Source organism: Lepisosteus oculatus, chromosome 16, assembly GCF_040954835.1.
Source record: "Lepisosteus oculatus isolate fLepOcu1 chromosome 16, fLepOcu1.hap2, whole genome shotgun sequence".
Classification (NCBI taxonomy): Eukaryota; Metazoa; Chordata; class Actinopteri; order Semionotiformes; family Lepisosteidae; genus Lepisosteus; species Lepisosteus oculatus.
Window position 1 is genome coordinate 8,418,090 of NC_090711.1, and position 26,300 is coordinate 8,444,389.

At 36.7% G+C, this 26,300-nt stretch overlaps 1 protein-coding gene across 1 annotated transcript in view; it reads left to right on the plus strand.

Annotated features, from left to right (window-relative positions):
• Positions 1–26,300, plus strand: part of cdh4 (cadherin 4, type 1, R-cadherin (retinal)) — a 387,156-nt gene that overhangs the window by 333,826 nt on the left and 27,030 nt on the right. The window contains exons 9-10 of the mRNA XM_015364922.2: positions 10,587–10,724; positions 22,252–22,437. Of these exons, the coding sequence (XP_015220408.1) occupies positions 10,587–10,724; positions 22,252–22,437 (324 nt within the window). The remainder of the gene's footprint in view (positions 1–10,586; positions 10,725–22,251; positions 22,438–26,300) is intronic.

Below are 26,300 nucleotides of genomic sequence, written 5' to 3' on the forward strand. Positions count from 1 at the left end.
ATTATTTGAAAATGTACTTCATACTTTGAAAACCATGTAGGCATGTGACAATTTAAAATACAAAAAATACTTTTTGAAGTGCTTCAAATAAATCTGTGTTCTCAAATACTGGTTTTTAGTTAGTTGATATTCTGTATATACATTGTGTGTGTATAAATACGGTACGTAATGTTATTTTTTACAAGCTTTATATACATTGTTTTTTTATGTATTCAAAATACAAGTTCTTTTTCTCTAAATGTTTATGTACTACATATCTTTGAATCTCATATACCACATCTTTATAACATTTCATATGAAAACTATACATTTATCTTCACTGGTTTAATTGACCCTCAGAAGTCACTGTACCACTGAACATAAGGTAACTTTATGAGTTTACTTGTCACAAGAATATCCCAAGCAGAATAAAGCCTCATTATTCTTCACTTATATCTGGATTCAGTCTCATTTTTGTTTTGTTTTTTCCCCACAGGACATGCAAACAGCTTGTCCAAAAACATAAATAAAAACTACATTCCGCCTCCAGTAGCATTTGCTCTGAACAAAATGTCCCCTGGTGATGGGAAAATGAACCATCGAAAAATGAGGCAACTTTCCCTTCGTTTAGAGTTTAGCTCCACCGCTCTCTGTCGTTTTGGTTAATTTGAAATGTTAGCAAACCTATTTCATCTTCTGTCTGCTGATAAAGTATTCCCTGCATACTCACAGACAGGACTGGCTGAACATCTTTGATGTCATAAAAAATGACTTAAATTCCTATTTAGCGGTTTACATGCTGAAATCCATTAAGAGGACAGGCCAGTTTGACAGTAGCAACTAGATCTGGGTGTTCACTCCTAGGGACACCAAACTGGCTATAAATGTCTGGATTTGTTTCTTGAATACAGACTCTCATGACATTAGCAGCTCCATGTGCAAAATGTAACACATGAAATAACTGGTACTTTTACTTTTTAGAAAAGCCAAGACAAAAGGATGTGATGATTTCTGACTGCTAAAAGCATTTGGCACTTATCAGTAAATGCTACCAAAAAGGCATCCCCCAGGGAATTCCACTTTTAAAACAGCATTTATTTAGTTTGTTGTCAGCCAGGGAGACAGTCTGCCTACACGGCAAGTGGTCCATGCTGCTAGGGTCAGGATGAGACATCTTGAGGGTAAATAAGTCTGATCCTGAAGTGCAGAGGTGAGGGCCCACAGGTGCTTTCTTAATCGCTTCAACAAACAGCCAGGAGAGCCTGCAGATTGTCCCTGCATCCCCGTGTGATCTTTTCCTATCTTCAAATCAATAATCCCTCACAATATCTCCAGCCTTGCTGTGTACACAGCTGACACTGCAGGGATCTCGGTGTACAGCTGTCTTCTTGTTTTTTCTCTGAATGGATCGGTTCTGGGACTGCTGTCAGAGGACCTGTGTTTGGAACTGCCATCAGTGCCCCTGCCTCGTGAGCCAAGGGCAAACGAGCCTGGCTCATCAAAGTCGGTGATGAGACAAGATGAGTACTGTGGCCTGTGCAGCCTTGTTTTTTTCCCCATTATTTGTGCCTTTCCTGTTTCTTATCAGTTTACCACTAATCCATTTTCTAACCGCAAAATCAGAGTGTGGGATTAGCCATTCCATGTACCTGTGTAGATACTAGACAGAGGATAAGGCCCCTAACAGATGTACACATTTTTAGATCTGGAAAAGTGGTTCACAAATACACACTCAAAAACGCAACACAGATAAAAAAAAGAAACAAATAATAATCGCTGTCGAGTTGTTTTAACAACAATTTGGAGTTTCTGTAAAAACAATTATGGAAATAATTAAGTGGCTGGTTGTTAGGGCCAGCTGTGTTTGTATCCATCCATTTTCTAAACAATTTAGATCATCATTGAGCATGAATGCTTACCATCTAGGTAAGCAATGGGAGCAAGGCAGGGTACACCGTGGACGGGACACCAGTCCATTGCAGGGGACACACACACTAACACCCACCAGGGCCAGTTTTCTCAGAAGCTAATTAATGTACTAGTATGGGTATGTGGGCTTTGGGAAGAAGCCGGGCACCTGGAAGAAAGTCACACAAACACGGGGAGATGACATGAACTCAGGTCCAGAATTGAACCCATGTCCCACTGTCACAAGCAGTGCTAACCACTGTGCCACTGTGCTGTCCAGCTGCGTGTGCAGATTTCTCTGAACCAAACAGCTGCCAAGCAGCTGCTATCATGGAAGTGTGTTACCGGTCATTCACACTTATTTTAGTAGCTCTGTGGAAGAGCCAATTGTTTATTAATTTGTTCTTAACGTATTTCTGCACTTTGGGACTTTTTGAAAAGGGCTAATTTATAAAAGGCATTGTTATCCTGAATTTAATAATAAAAAATAAAAGGAAGGAAAAGGGGAACAATACTATTTCTGCCAAAACTAAATGGCCTGAGATCACGTTAAGCACTTACAACAGGATCCACCAGCTGTGATTCTTTTCATCTCAGGTTAATGCTTAGAGAGGTACTGTACTTAGTCCTGCGCGGGTTGAGGTGACAGGTACTGTAATATAATACTTTGGTGAAGGTGTGAGTGTTTGGGGGGGGGGGGGGGGGGAGGAGGAGGAGGGAGAATTGGGTACAGTACATGAACAATTGCTAACTTCTCTAATTATGTAGCACTATGTAAATGCTGCATTCTACATGAACTCCAGTGTCAGAAGGGATTTAAATAAGACATGCAAGGTTTGAGAGCCACTTGTCTGCCTCAGTTTGCGCCATCCTTATTGCTAATCCCAGTCATCTGGAGTTGTTTCCTAATTAGAATATTTACGCACTAATTAGCAGGTGAATGAGACACTTCAGATCTTATTCGAAGGCCTACGAAAAGGCTCATTAAGGCCTGCAGTTCTTGTTTTCATTCCTCTCGCATGCCAATTAAAGATTTAGCTCATGGGTCTTGTACCAGTTCCTGTAATGTTTTGATATGTGAGTGCTGGGTGGTGAGAGGAAAACCACCACATTGAATTCGTTTTCCTGTATATAGTTAGCTACCAGTATCTTCTTACTGAAGTCCACTATCTTTTAAGAAAGATTATTGCCTAGTATTTTTTGCAATAATAAATATCAGTCACAGGTATTTCTTTCAGAACTGAGAAATGTATCCCTATAAAAATAACTGACTGTACTTTTTTATTTCTGTATAAATGAATACTTACATCAACTTCAGTACAAACATTTTAATACAGAGCAAAAACATTTAACCATTGAATAAACACTCCAGATTTTAAATTTAGAAAAGAAGCCTGGTTGAGCTGTTTGCAACATTTGTTTAACGAAAACCGAGCTATAATGACCCAGCTAATTTGATATTGACATTGACATTTCTATATACAGTATATAGATGCAGACATTGTTTTAAACATTTTGTTTTTTATTTAGATGTTTTAGCGTCTTTCAGTGCAGAAAACAACATTTGTACAGTTTATTAATATGTAACACTCATTTCTATCCGTGCACAATCTTGGGAAGATGAAAAGGAAGTTGAGAATACGCTTGTATGATGCACAAGGTGCTGTTTATTACCTGAAGTTTCCAAAAGTGTTTCTTTAGCCTGTATTCCTAATGTAGTCTCTTTCAGATTTGCTACTTCTGTAGTGACTCAGCTGGTTAAAAAAAATCTGTTTACACAGTGTGAAGGGTGAGTCATACTCATGCTAAACTTACAGTCTAGTGGTCTGAATCCCGGTGGGGTTTTCACCACGGATCATGGCCGGGGATACGAGATGAATTGGCTTTTGTTATGCTGTTGAGATGGCACCTTGTGAACCCAGGTACAGACCAGCTTTCAGGGGTCAGTGGTTCATCTGCTAGTTAAATTCCTGGAGCGGAAATAAACTGCTGGTAATATGTACGGGGGACTCAGAAACAAAGTCCAGAACTTCTCCCGTGTAGTGAACATTCAACAACCTTGTGCCCTGCTTTTGTACATTTGAGTCTCAGGAAGAAGAGTTAAACCTAGCCAAAAACACTTTCTTATGTTACAATTTTTAACAAATGCTGAAGGGCACTTGTATATAATTAATGTGTTGTACAACATTTTCAATCAATCAAGCTTTACATTACATAACAGCTTTCAAGGAAAACACGTAGGAGGGTCTAGCAAAAGGTTATAGTAGGTGATCCCGAAAGAGCGCAGTAATGGATGGTTTTTCAGAAACTTTTAAATGGCTGGGTCTGAAAAATCTCATCTGAAGTACAGTATACAGTATATGCATAGATTCATGGCGAATAGTATTAATACTCCCTAAAAGCAAACTCTTGATTTAATTTAGAAATCTTATTACAAACATACATCTTGATAAAAACTGATGCAGATTTTGAAATAAAGATCTTCTAAATAAAAACAAAATACATATTTCAAAAAGGGCTATTTGTATTGAGAATGGAAAACAGTGAAAGTATAGGAATCACTATTTGGATATAGAAAAAAACTGCAGAATAGTGGAACACAGAACAATAGAAAAACACTGGAATTTGGGGTGTCCCTGTTTGTTCAATACTATAAATATTTATAGGTAAGGTAGGTTCATATACAAGCCAAGTGGCTCACCAGGTTGGAGTTTACTCTTGTTTCCATGCAATGTGGCACATGGAAACCTGCAAACTGTAGGTTGCCAAGCCTTGGAAAGGATATTCTCCAGCTCTGCTGAATTTCAGAAGCAATGGAACCCTTTCAAAGATTGCAGATTGCAGGCACCATGAGTAAAGCACTCTTTAGAAATGGATTACTAAAGAAAATCATTCAAAATGTTGGATAAATTATTTTTTGACAATTCAAAAGAAACTCCCCTAAAACACTGAAGGGCCCAAAGAATAAATTAATAGAGTCGGGCTGTGTGACACAACAGTGCAAAATAATTTGGCAAAATCTGCACTGCGGAGACTATTCAAAACTTCACAGCTAAAAAAAAATGTCTTAAGATAATCCATTTAAATTCTATAAAAATATTTGAATGAACAACATCATTCTTAAAATTCAATAAAGATAAGAATGTGTTTTTTCTAGCAAAGGGACAAAAAATGTTTGTTATAATACATGCACAATCTTTGTTTAACAAATTATTGGACCTATTGGTCTTGCTTTGTCTGTTCAACTGTAACAGCTGCAGCTTTAATGCAGATTTCTTAAATTCAATTAGATCTCAAATGAGGAAAATTCATAGGTAAGCAGTCATTATTTTACATTCCAATATTCAAAGAAGTTTTCAAGTGGTTCTTCCCTCGTGTTCTTGAGTTCTGCCTGAGATTTCAATGGACAGACTGAAAGAAAACATCCTGTAAAAAATGATTCCTGCCACTACCATGGTCAGGACCAATGCAGCCTCCAGGGAATGAAAACTGTATGTTTTTTTTTCGTAGTAACATCATTAACAGACTTGGCCATGACTCACAGCAATTGGTCCAGACAGGTTATTGGGTCCCACTGTGCATCTTCTTCAGTACTTGTCACCCTCTTAAAGTGCCACATTAAAGTTGTAGGGGTAGCCAACTCTGAAGGATTACATACAGCAGAATCTCATTCCTGCTTGCACCATTCATAAGCAGTGCTTCTCTCAGCTTTTCTTCTAGAAAATGTGTAGAATCTATACCATGCAAGGCTGCCACTGCTGTCAGACACAGCAAATGCATTTTACAGCCTGAGAGCACAATCATGTGACAGATTTCTTTGCTGAGCTTTAAAGTTTAAAAAAAGTAAAATGCAGGTGAAGCGAGGTTTAAATAACAGTGTACAGTTTTATTCGGGTTTCTGTCAGCATAAGGGGAGCAGTGCTGTATTGTAGTAACAAAAACTTTTTGAAATGTTCTGGTGGATTCAATGAGAAAGTAAAACACTTTTATTATATCTACTATTGTACAATAGAAGCTACACTTCTTTTGTAGCTTTTGGAGATACCTTCACTGTGCTTTGTCATTAAAATGACTGATTTTTTGTAGAGACAATATCATCCTCATATCAACCAAAATTCTTTTGTCCTCAAATTTCAAGCATCCACAGAACAAAACAAGTGGATGGAAGGGGAAGGATAAAGGTTGGACATATGTATACTCAGTCACATGTTATGGGATAATTAGTCCTGAGCCTCAATTTAAATACCTTTAAAAAATCCTCTTGGTAGTTCACCTCTGATTATGTGTGAGTTTCAAATAGTATTCAACATATTTCAATGCATAATTCGCCAAGGCGATGAAGAGGTGCAATCACTGATCTAAATAGAACTTACTCCCTTATTTACAAAAGCTAATATTAGGATACACACCTCCAGGAATACAGACTCACACAGACTCGCAGAACAGTGTTTTACAAACCACGACTCCAAACATTGACATGGTGAGGAAAGAAAACCTAAATGGTGTTGCTACGGTAGTTCCAACCTGAATTAGTGATATAAGGAGGTCTTTTTTTTGTTGTCATTGTCCTTGTTTGATGGATTCAGTTTCAGCTTTTTAGCTACTTTAGATATAAAGCAGGATATTTGTATGGAAGATTCCAATTTGTGATAACTGAAGTTCAATCCATAAAAATGTAATAAAGGGAAACAAAACAAAACATTCTTATGATAAATACAGTATCTACAATGTATAACAGTACTGAGATTGCTCATCTTCTCGAAAAGGCTTTAAAATATATATGAAATCTACTGACTTATGGATACTTCATCATTAATGTGAATTTCCCTTGGGATGACGAATTACTAAGTACAGTACATACACTTTAAACAGCTACAGGTTTAAAGCATCATGGTAAAAGTTTTACTAACCAGTTGACGAAGGACATTGCCTGAAAGGCTCTGTAACAAATAGGTAATAATCATTTAAACCAGGTGTACAATATAAAACCTTTATTTTCTTTTTCAGTCCTTGATATATTGCTTTAAATTAGCTCTCGATTGATGTTACTTCTCCCGTGCTTTACTGAAACTACCTTTTGTAAAGCTTTGGCCTAATTCAAGTAAATGTGATTTTGATTCAGATTACAAGTGACAATATGATCGCTGCAGTCAGTTGGTGTCTGATAAGCTGGAATGCTAACTGAAACCCTTTCAAAAGAAACTGACCTCTCTGTACCTCTGGCAATATTGTGCCAGTTTGTTATTAATTAAACTATAGCAGAGGATTTTTGGACCAAATGAAAATTCACAGTAAGATAGACAAATCTTTGCTCATGTCAGAAACTATAATATTGTGAAGAAAGGGCCATTTTTTAATATGTGCTTTGTCTATTCACAGTTGTCCTGTAACACTAAATTATTGTACTTTGTTCTTATTGACATCAGAACAACTTAATCTTTTTAAAAGTAACTGACTTATTACAGGTTGTAACCATTACTGGTATTTTCATACATTTCTACAATCCCCTTTTTTGCAGCATTAATGTATAATTACACCTTTCTGCTCTACAGTCATTTTAACATTGATAACTGAAATTATTCATAACCATCTTCACCTTTGATACATTTTCTTAGTATCACAGTTAGAGATAACCGAGATTTTCCAGAAGACTCTTTTGGCTGTTGAGTTTCTTCATCTTGTATGAATTCAGGTCTACCTTATTGATTCACAGGCTTAGTAATGTATTTATTTTTCTTTAAGCAATACTGAAAATTGCACTGTAGAATCATATTCTTTCCTACCATGAAACACCCCACATGTGCTTTGTGAACCCCCAAGTGTCTTTATATAAAACAGTTTTAAACCTTATGTCTTGGGGCAACTGGAAGACTGTATTTTTGTTCTAGCAGAAAATATTACTTATTTCCCTGTGACCTGATTTAAGAGTACTGGAGATCTATAAAGGAGATCTATAAAACTCATTATACCCAGTTCTTTTGTTTTGAGCACAGTTAGTGCATGTATATTGAGTGGATAATGGATGTGTTGATTGGAAAATCTGCGCCTGAAGTCAAACTCCAGATCTCTGGCACTGGTTTCAGCACAGATTTTGTGCAGGATTTCTGTTACTCCGGGTCTCTATTTAGCATGAATAATGCTAAATGGCAGACAACTTGGACTTCATTCATCAGACTGTTTTTACATGCATTAAACCCACTGCAATAAAAAAATGTTAATTAGAGTCAATGAAGTTTAAACCCAACAATAATCTTCTAAAGTCTATTCTAAAACAGTCTTTATGACATATTTTAAAATTTAAATCCCTGTGTTCTTGTTTTGAAAATTTCCTAATAAAGTAAGACCAGAAAATTACTGTAGCATCACATTATAGCCAAATAAAAATAAATACCATATAACAGCAAGTAGAGTATGTTTGAATGCTACATAAAATGTTTTTGGTTTGCCTAAGGCCTTCAGAGGAAGTAAGGGAATAAGATCTTCAACATGTCTCAAGCAAAAACAGTTCTCATTTTTTATTACAGCTAAAGGAATTTTAACAGACATTTCTGTCTAATCTTAATCCTATTCATGTATTCTAATATAGGAGTAAAAACTGCAAGGTATTTCTACCCTTAACTCTGTTCATACAATGAACAATATATTAATACATTACGTATCTGAAAATTACACTGTGTTAGATTATTTCTCTATAATAAACTTTCAATTCAATTCAATTTCCAAAGCAATTTTTTGTCAAAAAATGCATTCAATTGATGTAATCTGATGAGGTGCTGATGTATGGTATGCAACTTATTGAGTATGACATTGATCTTGTGAGCTTTGCTTGAACTTTAAAGTCTTCTCGTGCTCCATGGGTGACCTGGCTCAATCTTATCATATACAGTATTGTATAACTACATTCATAAAAATCATTGGGTTTTACCTCAGAACTCTGCACAAGGTTTGAATTGACAACTGGGACAATTTGATTTCCTCACTAACCCCAATTTCTCCTTGATGGAAACATTTCATATCTGAAAATGCAGAAGTGATTAAATGAATCATAACTTTAGGCTATGCAACTGAAGGTTCAAAATACATAGAGCAAGAAAGGCTTACATATTACCTACAGACAGGTTATTAATGGCTGCTACCTGCCTAAGTGTCAGTGTGATTTAAATGCTTCAGAAAGTATTGCTGAGTGATCTGTGTTGCGCAGCTTTGACTATACAAAGGCTCAAAGAGGTGGTATTTATTTTATATGATAGATATTTCAGGAAAGGGAGTGAATGCTTAGCAGTTCAAAAGCATTTCTCTCTAGCCTGGGATGAAGTGCTTGTCTTTTCGAAATATTAACCATTGCCTGTCAAAAACATAAAGACCTACTCCTGCCACATGCAATACCTTGTTTCCACTTTGCCTCTTTTGTTTCAAGTTCTTACTTTGCTGAAGTGGGGTTCAGAAATTGTTTTGTTTCTAACAGTACATTGACAGGTATATTCATTTTGCACAATTTAAACTAAATATGCAATAGTTCAACTAACCTTTTACTGAGTACGCTTGTACATCTCCAGTTTGTATTACACTCAAAGTCTGTACCAGAAAATGTTCAATCTCAAGCTTTTCTTAGGAAAAACAGAAGGAAGTGTCTTAGAAATGCTAACAATTTAATAGTGTAATTTTACCTTTTTTTGAGATACAAGTTATTGTATTTTTTTTCAATCATAAATGGGTTCTTGCAGCTAAATGTAGAAGAAAAAAACACATAACTGGAAGTAATGATGAGTTTTTCTTAACTGAATTTAATATTATGTTCATCCTTATTTGTGTGACAGGTAAACTGAAACAGTTTAAGATAACACCCCAGTCAGTACAATTTACCAGGGCTGTGCTGATCCAGAATAATCATAAAGATGTATTTATTGAAAATTAAAGCTCTTATTCCAAATCGTATCCACCGTACAGTGAAACCCAGGAAGTAGCAGCTGTGCACTTCAAAAAGGTGGTTTGGATAACTCCTAGGCATTTTTCGTGTTAAAAGACTAAGTAATGTTCATTCACCCTGAATAATATCTCCAATAGAGTGTTTCTTTTCAAAGTGCCATTGCTCCCATTAAAATGACTGATGATCCTCTCGCACTACAAGCTCACTGTGGGGACAGTTAGGCTTTAATAAATGGGCCTCTCTCTCATAACGTACACTCTTGCTTTATAGCCCCTAACTTCACGTACGCACGGTGATGTATTTTAAAACCATTACCAGCATAGAGGTGCTGGGTGCTGCACTGAATACAAAAACTGTCATTCTTCCATTTTAGGTATCTATATTTATAACATTCTGCCAATTGGTGTTTAGTTAGATTTTATCTATAACTATTCTCAGGGTATATTTTATTATTCAGTATTGTGCAAATTACATAGTTTACCAATTACGTCAATGTAAAGTACACATTTTTACAGGTTCAAAGTATCTGAGCTTCCATTCACAATTTTAAATCAACAGTTTCATTAAATACCTACTGTTAACCAAAAAATGAAAAACCCACCCTTAATCCAAAAAAATACCTGGGTTTCCTTTCTTGTGCTTTTTGCACGCTAATGTTGAGTGGTGATCTGACTGTGCAAGCATGTAATTGTATCTATTGTGTTTATTGATTCACTCTTGATGGTAAGAGTTAAGTCCTTTAAAATCTATGAATGTTTCTTTTGTTTTGCAGAAAGTGTCCCAGTACACCGTCATTATCCAAGCCACTGACATGGAAGGCAATCTTAACTTTGGGCTGTCCAACACTGCCACTGCCATTATCTCGGTGACAGATGTCAACGATAACCCTCCAGAGCTCACTGCCAGCACTGTGAGTAGGGATGCCTACTTTGTTTGTTTTACTTTAATCAAGTGTACAGTATATGGTAATAACCTGACCTCTCTCTCACCTCTTTCCTTTGCCTGGCATGTGCCTATGAGTGATGACAACTTTACTGGTCACAGGTATATCATGGTTCCTTACAGAGAGACTGGAGTAGGAAATAAATCCTTGGAGCCACCAGGCAGTCCCAGGAATTAAAAAGTAAAGGCATACAGTCACTGAGATCTCTCACCAGTCAGGTAGCTTTTTAGATTAATGCACCTTCTTATCAGCCAATCTTTTTAGTTTGTCAAAGGTCTATACAATGGAAGTAACAAAATAATACTTAATAATAACTTAATTCATCATAAGTGTGCAATACATAAGCTAAATCTCATATAAAGAATGGTAAAATACCAAGGTTTGTCAGAGATTAGGGTTGCTCGGGGGTTTGCTTTTAATCCTGTGTGGTTTAATGAAATGATGTTTGATTCCCATTAATCCCTTTTTCAATGCTTCTAACAGGATGTGAAGTTTTTTGTTGTTGTTTTTTTTCTGGGTTCAAACACAAGCTTATTAATGACTCACATGGTGATTGAGCCAGCATTGAATTCTCTTTGTCACATAACTGCAGTGAAACTGAAGGGAAACTAAGTCCAGCCAACAGATATTTTGGCAGTTCTGGCCCTCTCAACAGTTTTACACATCAGGGTTTTACTCTTAATTTGAGTGGATTTTTCCACTCATCTGCAGATGTACTGAAAGCCTTCAATCACAATGTTTAATGGCACAGAAAGCAACTGGGTTAAGTAGCATAGCTTTGTCAGCCATACTTATTTACAGCCAAAGTAGAAAAATGTTTTGTCAACTTAGCTCCACTCAGTTCTATTTCAGTCACAGCAGGGGCTATATCACTGTCAGAGCTGTATTCAGCTGTTTAGAATGATGAGTATAAGCAGAGCCATCATTTGAAAAGACACATGACACTTGATCTGTCAAGCAGGGGAAAATAATACACATTTGAAATCATATCATTAATAATCATAACCGCGATAATAACAGCATAATGGTTATACCTATGATAAAAGGTCACTTACCGGCACATAACTTCAAAGCAAATGCAACATTACTGCAAATGTTGCCATATGTTATCTTTATCTTTTTTTTTCTTGAGAAATAAAGCATCTGTGTACTGAGTGTTCCTTAGCTGTGCCTGTCCGTTCTGGTGGTTAATGGGACTCCCCCTATGCCTCAGAGGCAAAGAGCGGTGATGTTCTCTTACAGAGTAAATGATACCTATTCCAGGAACGCAGACGCATGCAGGCACATAGCAGCATCCTGGTGATAGAAGGGAATGAGAAAACTCAGAAGGTAATTTGTTATCGTGATGGATTAAATGAGACAGGCGAGCGTGGCTGGCGAGCAAGGTGAGCGCGCTTACCCGCCTGAGGGGCGGAGGGCTAGGAATATCGGAGCGCTGCAGAGGCAGGCGGGCGGAGGGCTGCTGTGGAGGCCGCGGCTGAAGTTGAAGATGGAGTGAGGTGACTGCCGACAGAAAAATCAAACCCAAAGAGAGGAAGCCAGTTCTCGGATATCCGCACAGGCAGCAAGTCAGAGATGAGGTTAATTGAAAATTGAAAACAATGCTCAAAGCGACATGTGTAGCAGGGTAGCTGGACGTGGGATTCAATTTTCCATCTCGCAGACACAAGCCCATACGAGTACAGGCAAGTTCATTACACAAACAAGGCCAGTCTTCTGGTGTGCAAGACTCAAACACTATCGGGAGTCCTGGGGAGAAACCTCACCACAAGAGTCTCATCTAATGTGACGAGATCAGTTAAACTTGTTAGTATGTTTATCTGTTTATTTGATTTCTTGAGGGATCATAATTGACCAGTAAGATACAATAAATGAGAAGATGCAGAGCTGCAGGAGGCAGATATCATATGAATATCTTCCAGCTTTCCTTTACATGGTGCAGACATTTGCACTAAATTTAAACTTCAAAAATGTCCAATGGCTATGCTTCAGTCTAACATCTCAATTTCCCTTTGAAGGTTTATGACAACTGCAGCTATTCTTCTTTCTACAGCCTGACCCCTCTCTGACCTCTGTGCAGTCTGAGCCCTCCTGGGGCTGCCCAGTGTATGTCTGTGAGAGATGACTGCTTCACAGGAGGCTAGTACATCATGTGCCCTCACAGAGAATTGGTTTCGGAGCTGCTGAGGAAGCTAAAGTTTTAACAGATTCTCTGGTGCTGCTTTGAGTCCCATCTTGTCAGAATTTGGAACCATAAAGTTGGTCAGACCCCTCATCTGTCAGGGAGATTAATCTGCTTGTTTATCAGCACTGCCCTGCTACATTTATCACACAAAAATACTTATATTCTCGGCTCCAGCAAGATCGGAAACCTTTCCTTTTGGTAGACAAAAATGTTTCTGGGATATAGCATTGCACAGAGGGAAAAGTGAAGACAAATTGAAAGCACCAAAAATGAGAAAAGAAAATAGGTGCTGTTCTGAACACAACTTATTTTTGCAACACATTCAGGTAGGTTCATGAACGTTTTACCCAATTTCAGTTGAAGTTTCTTCCAGTGAAGCCCTTGCATTACTATGAGCCTCCTGTCCATCCTAAACCACTCTGCTAGCATACCCTGAAATATACACTCAAATTAAAATGTATCCACTGTTTTCTTTTCAGAATGTACAGTAATCACTCTGTAGCATCTTTACCAGGAAGCTTTGTGTTCTAGGCATATGTTTTGATAAGAGAAACCTGCCATCATTTTTCCAGCTTGACTCACTAAGAGCCTGCAGTGATCACTTATTTACTTCTTTCATTGACTGGAAGAAAATGTTCAAAAATTTAGGAACCTATTATGTCATTCTAAAGCTCACACTTTTTTTGTTTGATTGTGTTTGTTCTTTTAGTGGAGGGAGGCTATTGGGAACCTGTTTGTGTTGTCTATTTTTTAAATGGGACTTTTCATCTACAGTACAGAAAAGAAATGGAAAGAAGCCAAAAGATGGAGAGAAAGAAAAAAGAAAGATAAAGCAGTAGAGCAGGAATTATCTCTGCTCTGTAACAGAGCACAGAATAAAAATGAGATTATTAAAAGTCCCCTTTGGAAACAACCCTCAGCTCCAGATTCTAATGTGATTAATCAATCTCTAAAGGTAAAGGCATTCAGAATGGACATAACTCATTTTCCTACTTAGATAATTGCTGGAACAATTTTCTGTGAAAAAAAAGATAATTAGATAAGTTAAAAACCATAATAAAGGTGCTCTCAACCAGTGTGAGCTCTAAGAACTCTAGCAGCACAGGGGCACTCCTGCAGGTCTAACTGATTAACACACTGCCCAAACTTAACTGGCTTCAACCTCAGGGACTCATTGGAATATGCTCTCAATTAATCGTTATTACCATAATATACAATGAAGTAGCCTATTTAGATTACATAACTTGCTTACAGGTCATTTTTAGCAGTAGAGGCACAGGATTAGTACAGTACATAGACTGCCATTGCTTGGATTACCACAGGACTGTTAACATCCCACAAAACTCAGGACGCACTCCAGGAAAGAACTGAAACGCGTTCCACTCCATGTACTGCTCCATGCAGTTTTGTTGCTACGAAAACATCTTTCTACATCTTGATAAAGCTTACATGACAAAGGTCATTTATCATCCTCTTAAAAGTACAGTATTCTATAGATCCTTGAATAATAACATCTTACAAGTACTTACAGTATATGTGTCATGCTTATTTCATACCAACTAAAGGTGCTGACAGTACAATACAAAAACTGATACATATTTTGCACTGAAGTGAGATGTTTATGCAGTCTGTTTTGGGAACTTTGCCTCAAAACACAGAAACCATTTTTTTTTCCTTGATCTGTTGTTTTCATAACGTTGTGGATATTTTAGGCCTTTTCTGCTGAAGACTGTTATTTACTTTTTCTGTTTGTGTCTTTCACTTAATGTGCTGATAAAATACTTGATTCCCTTGAAACTGAAAGGAAAGCGAATCAATGGATTGAGCATGAAGGGGAGATAAGGTGCTTAATGCCTGAGAACTCTGGCACCAGCTGTGTTCAAGCTGGCCCTTGGGGCCATTAAGACTTCATGTGATGAATTAGCGTGTCTCTCCAGGTACACATTAGAGCTCATCAGTGAGCCTTTCGGTACACTTTAGAAAGCATCAGGTGCAGTGAATGGTGTAAGTAATTCACTTTTATTCCAGTTCTTGAGCAAAAAAAAAAAAGCCCCCTTTTTTAGACAGCACTGAGTTTGCTTGTAGTCTATAAACTGGGAAATGATAACTTTCCCATAGTAAGTTTGCCAATGCATTCCTCCATAAAGCACTGTTAACGGAGAGATAATATGCATAAAGACACAAAAAACATGCTTTAACATTAAAAGAGGTGCGCAAAATGTCAAACATGATCTTTGACACTGAGATGCTCTCTATATCATCACGTGTTTGTTTTTCCAGTAATTTAAAAAATGTTTACTAACTGCTAGAAGGGATTGAATAACCATTTATTTTTTTAATTAATCTTGCAGCTGCACACGGGAAAGCATATCTTTACTGTTAAAATACTATGCAGCTTACTTCAGAACTTCATCAGAGCCATATCTTAATGATATATAATTGCTATATTGTGCTAAATATTTCTTACTTTGAAGTAGTCTTTTTCACTGCCCATTAACAAAACAATTAAAGGTTGCTTTGCTAATCTACTATAAACCAGTAGATTCTGTATTATGTTATTTTTATTTTTTGGTTTTGTTTTATATGACCTCATACTTTGTGCTCATATGGGCTTAAAAGGGAGTTGCATTTTACAGTATATTTTGAAAACCTTAAAATAAAATAAATTACTGTCAGTTGGTAGAAAACCATACAGATAAATGAATAGTTACACAGTGAACAATGCCAATGTTAAGGTTTCCATGGAGCTGTAAACCTAGTGCCCTCTTGGAAGGCTGCTATGGTGGCAACTGCTGTGAAATTGTAGGAATAAAGTAGATAATTGTCTATCCTTTAAAGTACTGCTAGAAAAAATCAGCATGATCCACAAGGCTTTTTTTCCCAGTTTTAATCAAGCATTAATTTTATTTTTTCCTAAATGAATTTAGTATGTGTTGCACAGTTCAATAATAATAATGTCCAGAAAACAAATGTGTTTTTTACAAGAATATTGTAAATAGTGTTTGTAATGTTTTTTTAAAACTTAATGTAAATGGTCATTTGTTTCACTACCAATATGGTTTCCTCTTGAAAAAGAACAAAAATGTCTTGGTAATTAATTTTAAATTGCCTGGGGGCAGAGTGGTAAGAGAAGAGTGCAACTGCAGAATAAACATATTGTTTAGTGTATTTCTTTGTGGATTTTTTCAAGAGCCGAATATTTTATCTATTGAGGAAAAATGTTAATTGCCTGAGCCGTTCCACTATGTTTAACTTAAATCCCTTAAGGTGTGTCTTGTTATTGTGATGGTGAATTAGCTAGGAGGGTTACTCCACTATCAAAGTTTATAGAGTGGGTGATTTTTCACATGAGACTGATAGAGATAATAATTATTAAACAAAATTCTGTTTTTCAAGCAATAAGAGCTGCCATTCAACAAAAATCTAATGAGCCTACTTAGTATACAATGAGACTCTATATATTCCAGTGTGAATATGCAGATAAAGAAAAGTTTTTAAGAAGAAAACAAGGTGTTGTTACTTTATATAATTTGCTTATGTTCATTTTAATAGCTATAATGACTGAAATATTAACGAGGACACCAATTTGCTGTTAAAGTACAACCAAAAAAAACCTGTCACCTGAGTATTCATGCACATCATTTATGTACACATGAGGAGAAAACAATGCTTATGAAAGTAATTCACTGCTTCAGTGTTTTAGAGTCTTTGTATGAGCAGAAAGTATTTTTTAGTAATCCACACCTCACAGCAGTACCCTTATGCTTTTAGACATTTTATAAGAATGAATTATGTTATTCAGTCTGAACTAGTTGTAGCGAGAAGGACAAGAAACTGAAGAAGTGTAAGAAATGAACCATTTTGTAAAAGGTATTTTTTTTTCCATTCAGCTTGAACTGCACAGAGTGAACTCAAAGCAGGCTCAGGAGACCCTATAACCTCTGCCATATAACTCACTGGGCAGTGTTGTTCCTTTTTTTTCATCAGTGCCAGTAGGAGCCACAGTCAGTTGGCGTTGGATTAAGGTTCCAACAGAGCTCTTGGGGTCAGTCACTGCTGCACGAGGTTATGGTTGGAGAATTCCACAGGTTACCTGCAATGTTCTAATCCAGAGAGCTGTAACCCATTAAGTCATTACCTGGTGTGGAATAAAGATGGAATCTACATTTAGGCAAACCGCATGTAGTGAATACACATTCACATCTGAATGTGTATTTTGGTGCCTATTTATTATTGATGATATCATATAAAATGGTTTATTTTTTAAATGTTCTTCCAAGGAAAGGATTTTGCATGTGTTCTTTGTCTGCAAAAGGAATTCAGGACATCTTAACATGTCAATGATGAAAGTACTTGAGAAACATACAGTACCACATTCTAACATATACTGTATTGTAAATATATATGGTATTGTTTTTTCTTGTGACATTATTATCATTAGGTTTGAAATACATGAAATATGCCATGACATGGCTTAGTTATTAATTATTGTCTATTAAGATGTAGGTTGTTGACGTTTATGTAAATTAACATACCAATATGAATATTTTGAAAAGCAAAAGATTACTTTATCATGGAAAAAAGTCAACTTTATCAGTTTTAAACTGTATGTATTATGTAGTTACAATACGCTTAAGAAACATTGCTAAGGACTTACAAGTATTACAAATATTTATGTAACTCTAAGAATCTTTACATATTTCTACATGCACTAATTACATGGTGTTACTTCCAAGGTGCTACTGGATTTTTAAAAGGCAGACGACTCATACAGGAAATATTATGTGTGTGGTACAGTATGTAATTTTTAAAGTATTGTTTTGTAGCTTACTTGAGGTGCAACAGGCATACTTGCAAATGTATACTGTATATCCGTGCAACATATATGTACTGTATATTTCTCAAGAAATCCTATTATATAATTTACAGCTTTAGATATTAGAAAAAAACACAAATAATAAAGCAGTATGATTTCTTTTTCAGTTGTATAAATTAAAAAATCCTTTATTTATACAAGTAGAATAAAGAAGCCTTCACTAGAACTATTAATAAATTACTTTGTTTGGCGGAAGGCAACAAAAAGCGATTTAGTTGATAACTGAACATATTATGCAAATATATTTGCTTGCAATAAACCTAGAAACAATATCATAAAGGGATCAAATGGAAAGTTATGTGGATTTCTTCTAAACACTCATAATGAATATTTTATCAAGCCATGGTTATGAAATTGAAACCTCCACAGGCATAATGTAAAATTAACCATTCTGTTGATTTTGTTTAATACAGGCAAATGTACTGTAGTCTGTTATTGCTGGAGTCTTCAAGGTGATCTTACTGTATGTTATCATTTGATGTTTGATTTTTGAAAGTAAAGGAAAGGATATTGTTCAGTAGGTATTGTAGATAATCACGATGGGGATTCAAAGAATGAAAAGAGATGTAAGTTTCCCCTACAGCAGATCACTCTTGCTTTTATTCGGTACATTTTGTTTTGCTATACTGTGTATAAGTTGATTCAGATGAGAAATGAATGTAACTGAGATAATGAGAGCCTTGCATCTCTGGTTGTGTTCTTCAGTAATATTCTTTTGGATCTCTTTTTCCTACCTCTTGTACTAGCGGTGCAGCACTTTGATTTTTGCCTCACATGCTGCCAAAAATGTGACAAAGAGACGACCACTGCGTTGTTCATCTTGGAGCATCACTATTAGAAACAGGAAAGAGGGAGTTCGTGCCAAAGATTAATGAAAATTTTGAAGTTTTGCTAAAGAAATTGAAAGAGATGCAGCTCTGTCTTCCAGCGGCACACTTCTCTGATTGACGATGACATCCCCTGGAAGCGAAATTGTTCAGCCTCCCTCCATTATTATTGATTGCTGCTGTGAAGCTCAGTGGGCTTCCGTCTTGATGACACTAATCACTCTAAAAATCAGCCTTCCGTTATGGTCCTTGACTGGTGTATAAAGAGATCCTTTATTATTTTTATTTGTTGACTATTTTCTTCTATTTTTTATATTTAAAATGTATTTACATAGCTGTCAAATTGGGTAGGTGCATAGATGACTGGTGCCTGTTGAGCTTTACTGTAGTGTTTTAGTGTTTTAACAGCATAGTCAAGTACACCAAAAGCATGGTGAGAGACACATCTGATTATTTTATATTATAAAAATGTTATAGACTTTATGTACACATTTGAAACAAGGCTTTGCTGTTAATAGAGTATCTTTTATGGAGGGCAGCAAGTAGCCATGCTGTCTCCACAGGACAAGCAAAAACATACATAAAGTTAGCCTAGATGAGTATGAACCCAGTTTGATGGCTCATTTTCTATGTTACACTGACTTGTGCCAGGGCAAAGCCAATGTTAGGGATAGCTGTGGAAGTGGTACTGAAACACGATGTGCTTTGAAGGCAATAAGCTTGTAATGACTTGTCATTTTGTAATGGCGATACTGATATGTGAACATATATTGGACTTTAGATTCCAGTTCTATGACTAATGACTATGATTAAGCTGCTAATAGGAACCATGTCCTACATTTCGAACGTACACTGTCTTTTAATCTCCTAAGAGGTGAATGCAACATCTGAAAAAGCTCCTAATACAATCAGTGAACTCATACATTATGTAATTTTAACTAATGGGATGTTCTCAGCTAAATCACCACACATATTTCAGTTTTCTTAAACCACTATGTGGTATTAAGCATTGAAAAACTCTCATCCATTTCCATATTTTTATTAGCCTTCTTTCTAAATATTAGTTACTGACGGGTAATGGTTGCCATATGTAATATATAATAGAGTTCATAACTAAATGTTGACAATCCCCCAATTTGTTCCAATTACCAAAACTAGGTTGTAAATACGGACCACTATTTCCTAGTGACAGTTCTCAATAAAGACTATGTAATCGCTTTGTTGGGTTTTAATGTTCTGAACTGTATAACGTTTACATTCTGTTTTTAGATATGGAAAATAAAGTTTCATTGCACTGCATACAGTATGTAATGAATGTCTCATTTCAGGATTACATAAAACGCTTTAGAATGATATTGGCTTTGAAGGTTTGGGTCCATAAATCAACCTTAACGTGAGAAAATCTAGTCTTTTGGTCTGTGTCAGATATCTATTCCAGTTTGAGCATTTTTCCATCTTTTTTAGAGTCAATTAAAAATTCAAAGCTGTATTCTGTGGAACTGACTATGATGTGTGAGTGTAATTTCCCAATATTATACCTTTTATATATAAAGATCCTTGTTGACATTCAATGCATCTCAAAGGAAAAGTTTCCATCTTTTGTTTAGACATTCTTTCATATAGCTAAACTATAGGATCAATCAGTTGTGTATTGTATTGCCTTTTACAGTGGTATGGCTGAAAGTCTACAAGTAACCAATCACTGTGACAGTAACTGCAGTGTATCACCATCATTGTCTTCTAGATGTTCTCTATAAAAGACAATGTAACATTGTGCAACACAATAGCCCTCTACCTATCTAACAGATAGAATAGTCTGAGGACACCTAATTCTGTTTTACATACAATATATTAAGCCAAAGGAAACAGCTACAGACAGCTGTTTCACCCATAGATCACGCTAAGATCTAAGGATTTATAACAAATATGACCTGCAATACTCACAATGCCAGTTGCACACTGAGAGAACAATGTTCCTAATAGATCCATGTCTCCCTTTGTTTAAGCTACTATACATAGTGCTGCTAGATATACAGTAAGTGGACTACGGTATAGGAATAGTATGGTACATGGTCAGATGTGCACAATTCTGTCCGACAGGTGTGTTCTGTGAGATTTAAATCTGAGTGAAGGGTGGAAAAGTCTACTTTTCTAACATTGTTCAATGCCAGAAATACTCAGATAGTTTTTTACTGTGTGTAACTGCAAAAAATAAAAACACTGACTAGCAAATAACTGTACAACTGTAATACTACTGCCATCTGTTTACCTATCATTTTGAAAGACAATTAGTGATACCTGATGGCTGTATCATAATAATGTCCTCCTTCCCAATAGCCAATTTCTACAGCTCACTTTTACATTCTACTTTATTTTCTGTCTATAACCAAAAATACTTTTTTAGGGAAAAACAATTTTCTGCCATTGTCTGTTACAGCACTTACAGTGAAGTGTTGCTCACTGCAGTCATGTCTGTCCATGTTGGGTTAAACTTGCCCCAGGAAAGGGACAGTATTAATAGATTTTGGTCTCTGTTGTGCTCCAATGGCCTGTCAAACTGTAGTATAGACTATAGTGAAAAGGTCACATAAATGAGAGTGGACAATGGTATAATCTTGCCACTGTGATGTCACTTTGACAACCTCTTCTGGGATAGTCTGCAATATTGTTCATGGATGGTGATGATTAATCGATAAACTGTAGAATGTTAAATTTATCAGCAGTGGTTTGATGCCTATTTCTGTTCTTCCCTTTGAGTGCTTCAACACGAGGCATGGTGCAAAATTTTACAAAGTTAAATTTTGTATAGAGTACTTATATACCCTTATTGCTAAATGCTGCATATGCAGAAATATAAAAAGTGCATCTTATACCGGACAAAAAGTTGTGTATATAACAAGTTTATGTGTGACATTAAGCAAATAAAATTAGAAAAGACACAATGTAAAAAGAATGCTTTGCAACATCTTTAATGATTGTTTGTTTAATTTTAATCATTGCTAGTAGATGCAAAACTTTTAACTCAGATTCACGTTCTGGTAACAGTAAACAAAGCTTATATTGGAGCATTCTTGAAGAAAGCCAATGTAATACCAATTTAATGTAAGGTTTTTAGCCCCACAAAGTAAGCTAAAAAGAAAACAAAAACGATGTATTTGTGCAATGTTTACGTGTCTCATGTATCTGCAAGAATTTATAAACAACTTTAGAATGATTATTACATTATTACACTTCACAGCAGATGGCTTTTGTTAAGTGTTCTCTAAATGGCTTACACAGTGCAAGAAGAATAGAGCTTACAGTCTGAGTAAGAGTTAGGTGTGGTAAGTGGTCTGTAAATGAGAATGCAAAACATTGCCTGCAGAAACAGAGTGTAGAGGTGTGGATATTTTGTGAAACCAAAGCAATCTTGAGCGATACTTCTGTATCAGTTTTTAATTCAGATATAAAATACAGAAACCAAACTTAGTTTCCAAAAAGGCCTTAAGACCCAGTTAAAGTTTGCTTTCTCACAATGATAAATGTGTTTTTCAGACAACATTTGAACTCTTACTCCAGCTTTCTGCTGACTGCCTTCTTTCTTTGTGTGTTGTATATTTCCCATAGTTTTCAGGCGAGGTTCCAGAAAACCGAGTGAACATTGTGGTTGCCAATCTAACTGTGATCGACAGGGACCAACCCCACACTGCCAACTGGAATGCTGTGTACCGGATAGTGAGCGGGGATCCTTCTGGCCACTTCACCATCCGGACTGACCCTATAACCAATGATGGCATGGTTACAGTGGTGAAGGTAGGCTATTACATTGGAATACTGGGAGGCAGCAGACTGCTGTGCTTTAATACTTGCAGATTGTCTCTGAGAATGTGTAGCTGCCTTTAAAGAGAAAATGTAACCTAATTAAAAAAGTAGAAACGAAACAAGCACACTGACATGACTTAAGTGTTTAGTGTTCTATAAGAATCGTTAACAACTGTCATTGCAGGAAGGATGCTGCTATAACAAATTATTCCTGTTAGGAAAAACCCTACCTGAACATAATTGAAACAGACCACCCCCTGATCTGGTAGCATGAAGGGGAAATCTGCACATAAATTCTCTGTAGAAGTGTCTAGTCAGGAACCAGAACACAGTCCTCCAAGCTGAATACAGGTCTCCAGAAACTCCATACCCTGTCGGACCAGTTCACCAGATGCCTTCTTCCTTTTTACCAGCAGTTAACATGGGTATGACCAAGGCTGTCACTAAGATTGGAGATTGTGGTTATTAGTTTTAACCTTAATTGGTTTTCTTTCTCTAAAGGCAGTGTTTCTATATCAGACGCTGTGAACTGGTGCAGCTTACTCATTTCCCTCATACAGATGTACAGTATATATAAGAAAAAAAATGTGCAGATAACTTGGAAATACCATTTTTCCTACATTTCATTTCTGTCCTGAAACACAGCCATGCCATCACAACTTAACTAGGGTTAGATTCTGGAATTCCCAATAAATTCTCAGTTTATTTGTTGATATTCATCTTCATTGAACACCAAATGCAGAAATTTGAAAAGTTTATTCCTTTTCTTTCAAACATGTGCTTTTAGCGCAAATTCATAGAACATTCCCTTTTAGGGCAATGCAGTGTATATAAGCATTTAGTAGTGTGAGGAATGTCTCATCTACCACCATCGCCTAGCTAGTAGGGAGAACACCCTGCCTTATCATTTCCGGGGAATTGAAATTTTCAGCTTCGTCTGAACAGGACCAGTCTTGCGTATCTTCATCAGAAGTCTTGCATACAGCTCTAGAGGAGCCGTGAGGACAGCCTGGAATTGATCATGTGATGTAACCCTTATTTAGGAAAGAGTTTGATTTCCACAAGCTTGTCAAGCTTGTTGTGTATTATTTCCTTCCCAGGAGTTCCAGCATTCACGATGCTATTTGAATTGTGGCATAGCAAACTATTTGTTAAGGTTATAATGAGTAGCTGCGTCAGCATGTGGGCTACAGAAGAAACGAGTAAAGGTTAATTCTGTACTGAAAGGAAGAAATGTTCTTTGAAAGGAAAGCAACAGAGACCAGCCTCATCCTCAGTCTATGTTTATGATACATTCATCTCTTTTTAATTCTTTCCTTTCATGTCCGATAAAATTTATCTCCCTCTGACCATCTTTCTATTATATTTCTGTTCTCTCCTCTGTATATCTGAAGAAGCTTTGCTGGCTGAAACGCGCCTGTTTCTCTCTCTCTCTATGACTATTGTCTCTTTAGCATCTCTACTTATAATCTATTTACTGTATATATAGTATGTAAACCTGTATATTTTGCGAGAATACAATATAAAAGTAAGAAAAAAAGCATTACAAATGCAAAAATCCAGTAAATCAACAACAACAACAACAACATCATGCCTTGGTTACTGCAAAACTTTAAATCACAGTGAAACCTGCAAGGGAACACTGAGCATTGTTTTTCCTCTTTGAGGAAACCTTGAATTTTATTTTGCACATCTCTTGCTGTGGGCTGCAGTGCGAGCTGTGCGGTGGAATTTCATGTCATTTGAGAGCCACGGTGAGTGCAGTCAAGTGGAAGGACTGTGAGGTTGGTGTCAATGAGAAAATAACTGAATGCAGTGCTGAATTCATAAGGGGAGAAACACTAAGACCATGGCAGCAAATTAAATATTGATTTCTCAATTATAAACATGTTCGCTTTTATGCACCCGTAATATTTTATCTGCTGTAATAAATTCTGCAGCAAAATGATATAGCCTCCTTCAGTTTACTACTGTAGGGAAGAGTCTCTTAATGAGGATCCATCGAAAGGTCTAAACCCCATTTCAAGCCAGTTAGCACAGAGAAAGAGAGCATGGTTGTGTGCATGTTAATGGCAGTCTCACTTTTCTGTCATAAGCCTGCCTATATTTATGAGTCCTTATTCTTCATTTTATATTTTGATCTTCTCCACCCAAGAGCAACTTGGTGAATAGTCTTGATTATTCACCCTTTGATTTCAAGGCACGTGTTACCCCAGTGAAGTGTCATGTACTGTATTAAGTTCTATTTGTTATCTCTCGTTGGCACTTCCCCTAATGTATTTTCCTCTAAAATAAGAATTCATAATACTGGAAAAAAATCCTCAGGTGAGTTATGAAAACATTTAAAAATAGAAATTGGCCTCATGGTGGGTGGGGTGGCTGAGGGGGTTTAGAGACAGCTATTGTATGCGAAGGTCCTGTAAAGTGAAAACATGCTGTGAAATGAACCAAGACAAAACAGTGAACGATGTACTAACAGCAGGTACGCGGAAGTAGTTTTTACTGGAACATATGAATGGCCGATGAGTCAGCCCAATCAGGGCTGTTATTAAAATAAAAATCTCTCTAAAAGAAAGCAACAGCAACCATTTGCTGTATTTCGTATGGAGAGTCTTGTGTCAAAAGTACAGCATGCGGTAGATGATTCAGAATATACCCCTTTCATTTCCAGTGGGACCTTATTAAAAGATTTGGTTATATTTATATAACCAGATTATAATATATACACTATATTATAATTATATACACTATAATTATGCAAAATAAGGAACAATATGGTGGCACAGGGGTCAGCATTGCTGCCTCTCCTGGGTGAGATCTGGGGTGGTATCTGCATGTACACCCCATGTTTGTGTGGGATTCCTTTGGATGATCCGGTTTCCTCCCAATGTCCAAAGATATACTGGCAGGTTAATATGCGAAAATTTGCCCTGGTGTGAATCTGTGCACGTCTGTGTATGTGTGTCTGCCCTGCAATGGAGTGATGTCCTATCCAGGCCGTATCCCGCCTTGCACCCGTTCCTTGCTAGCATTCTCCCCCGCGACCATGAAATGGATGAAATGATCAAAAAATATAAAAATTCTAAAATGATGCAATAGAAATCCTCCTTAATTTAACCATATTTTCCATTCCTCCCTCTGATGACTGAATAGGGAGCCCAACTTGTGCATTCTAAAAACCTGCAGATCATTTAGCTTGATTGACATTGACAGCAAATGGGTCCTGATAGCTTTGACTACCTCTGCTGTCAGAGGGTCACAGTCCAATTGAAATGGATTCGAGAGCCAGGATTCTGGCTGCTGCTTCACCTTCAGGGCTGGAGTCACAGTGTGGATCATCTCCGCTCTTCTAGCACTTGAGAAATTTGCATACTAATGCACCTCACACCTCACACTGCCGCACACTTTTAATTAGCAATTAAAATATGTAAATCATAATGCAATATGAATATGTAAATCTCAAAAAGTGGATTAATTGAGGAAAATGTGTTTGGTTGAACAGAGAGCCCAGCTGTATTCTCTCATTCTTATTGAAGAACAACTAACCACTCAATTTATCCTATAATTGCAGACCAAACACATGAGGAGGTATTATCAAAAAATGTCTCCCTGACAAGGTGGATCAAAATGATGAAATGCCTTCAGAAAACCCTTTAAATATGTATGCATGCCCAGTTCAGGCTTCACACCGTCTTAGTTCTTATGGTGTTAACTTCAGACTTTTGCAGTGTTGTCACATCTGTCAATTTGAATCCCTCACCATCCACATAGCTAGTTTAGAGCTGCGTTTTACAGTATATCACAGCTTTGTCTATCATGATCAGTGCTGACATGTGCAGAAGTATCTTTATTAT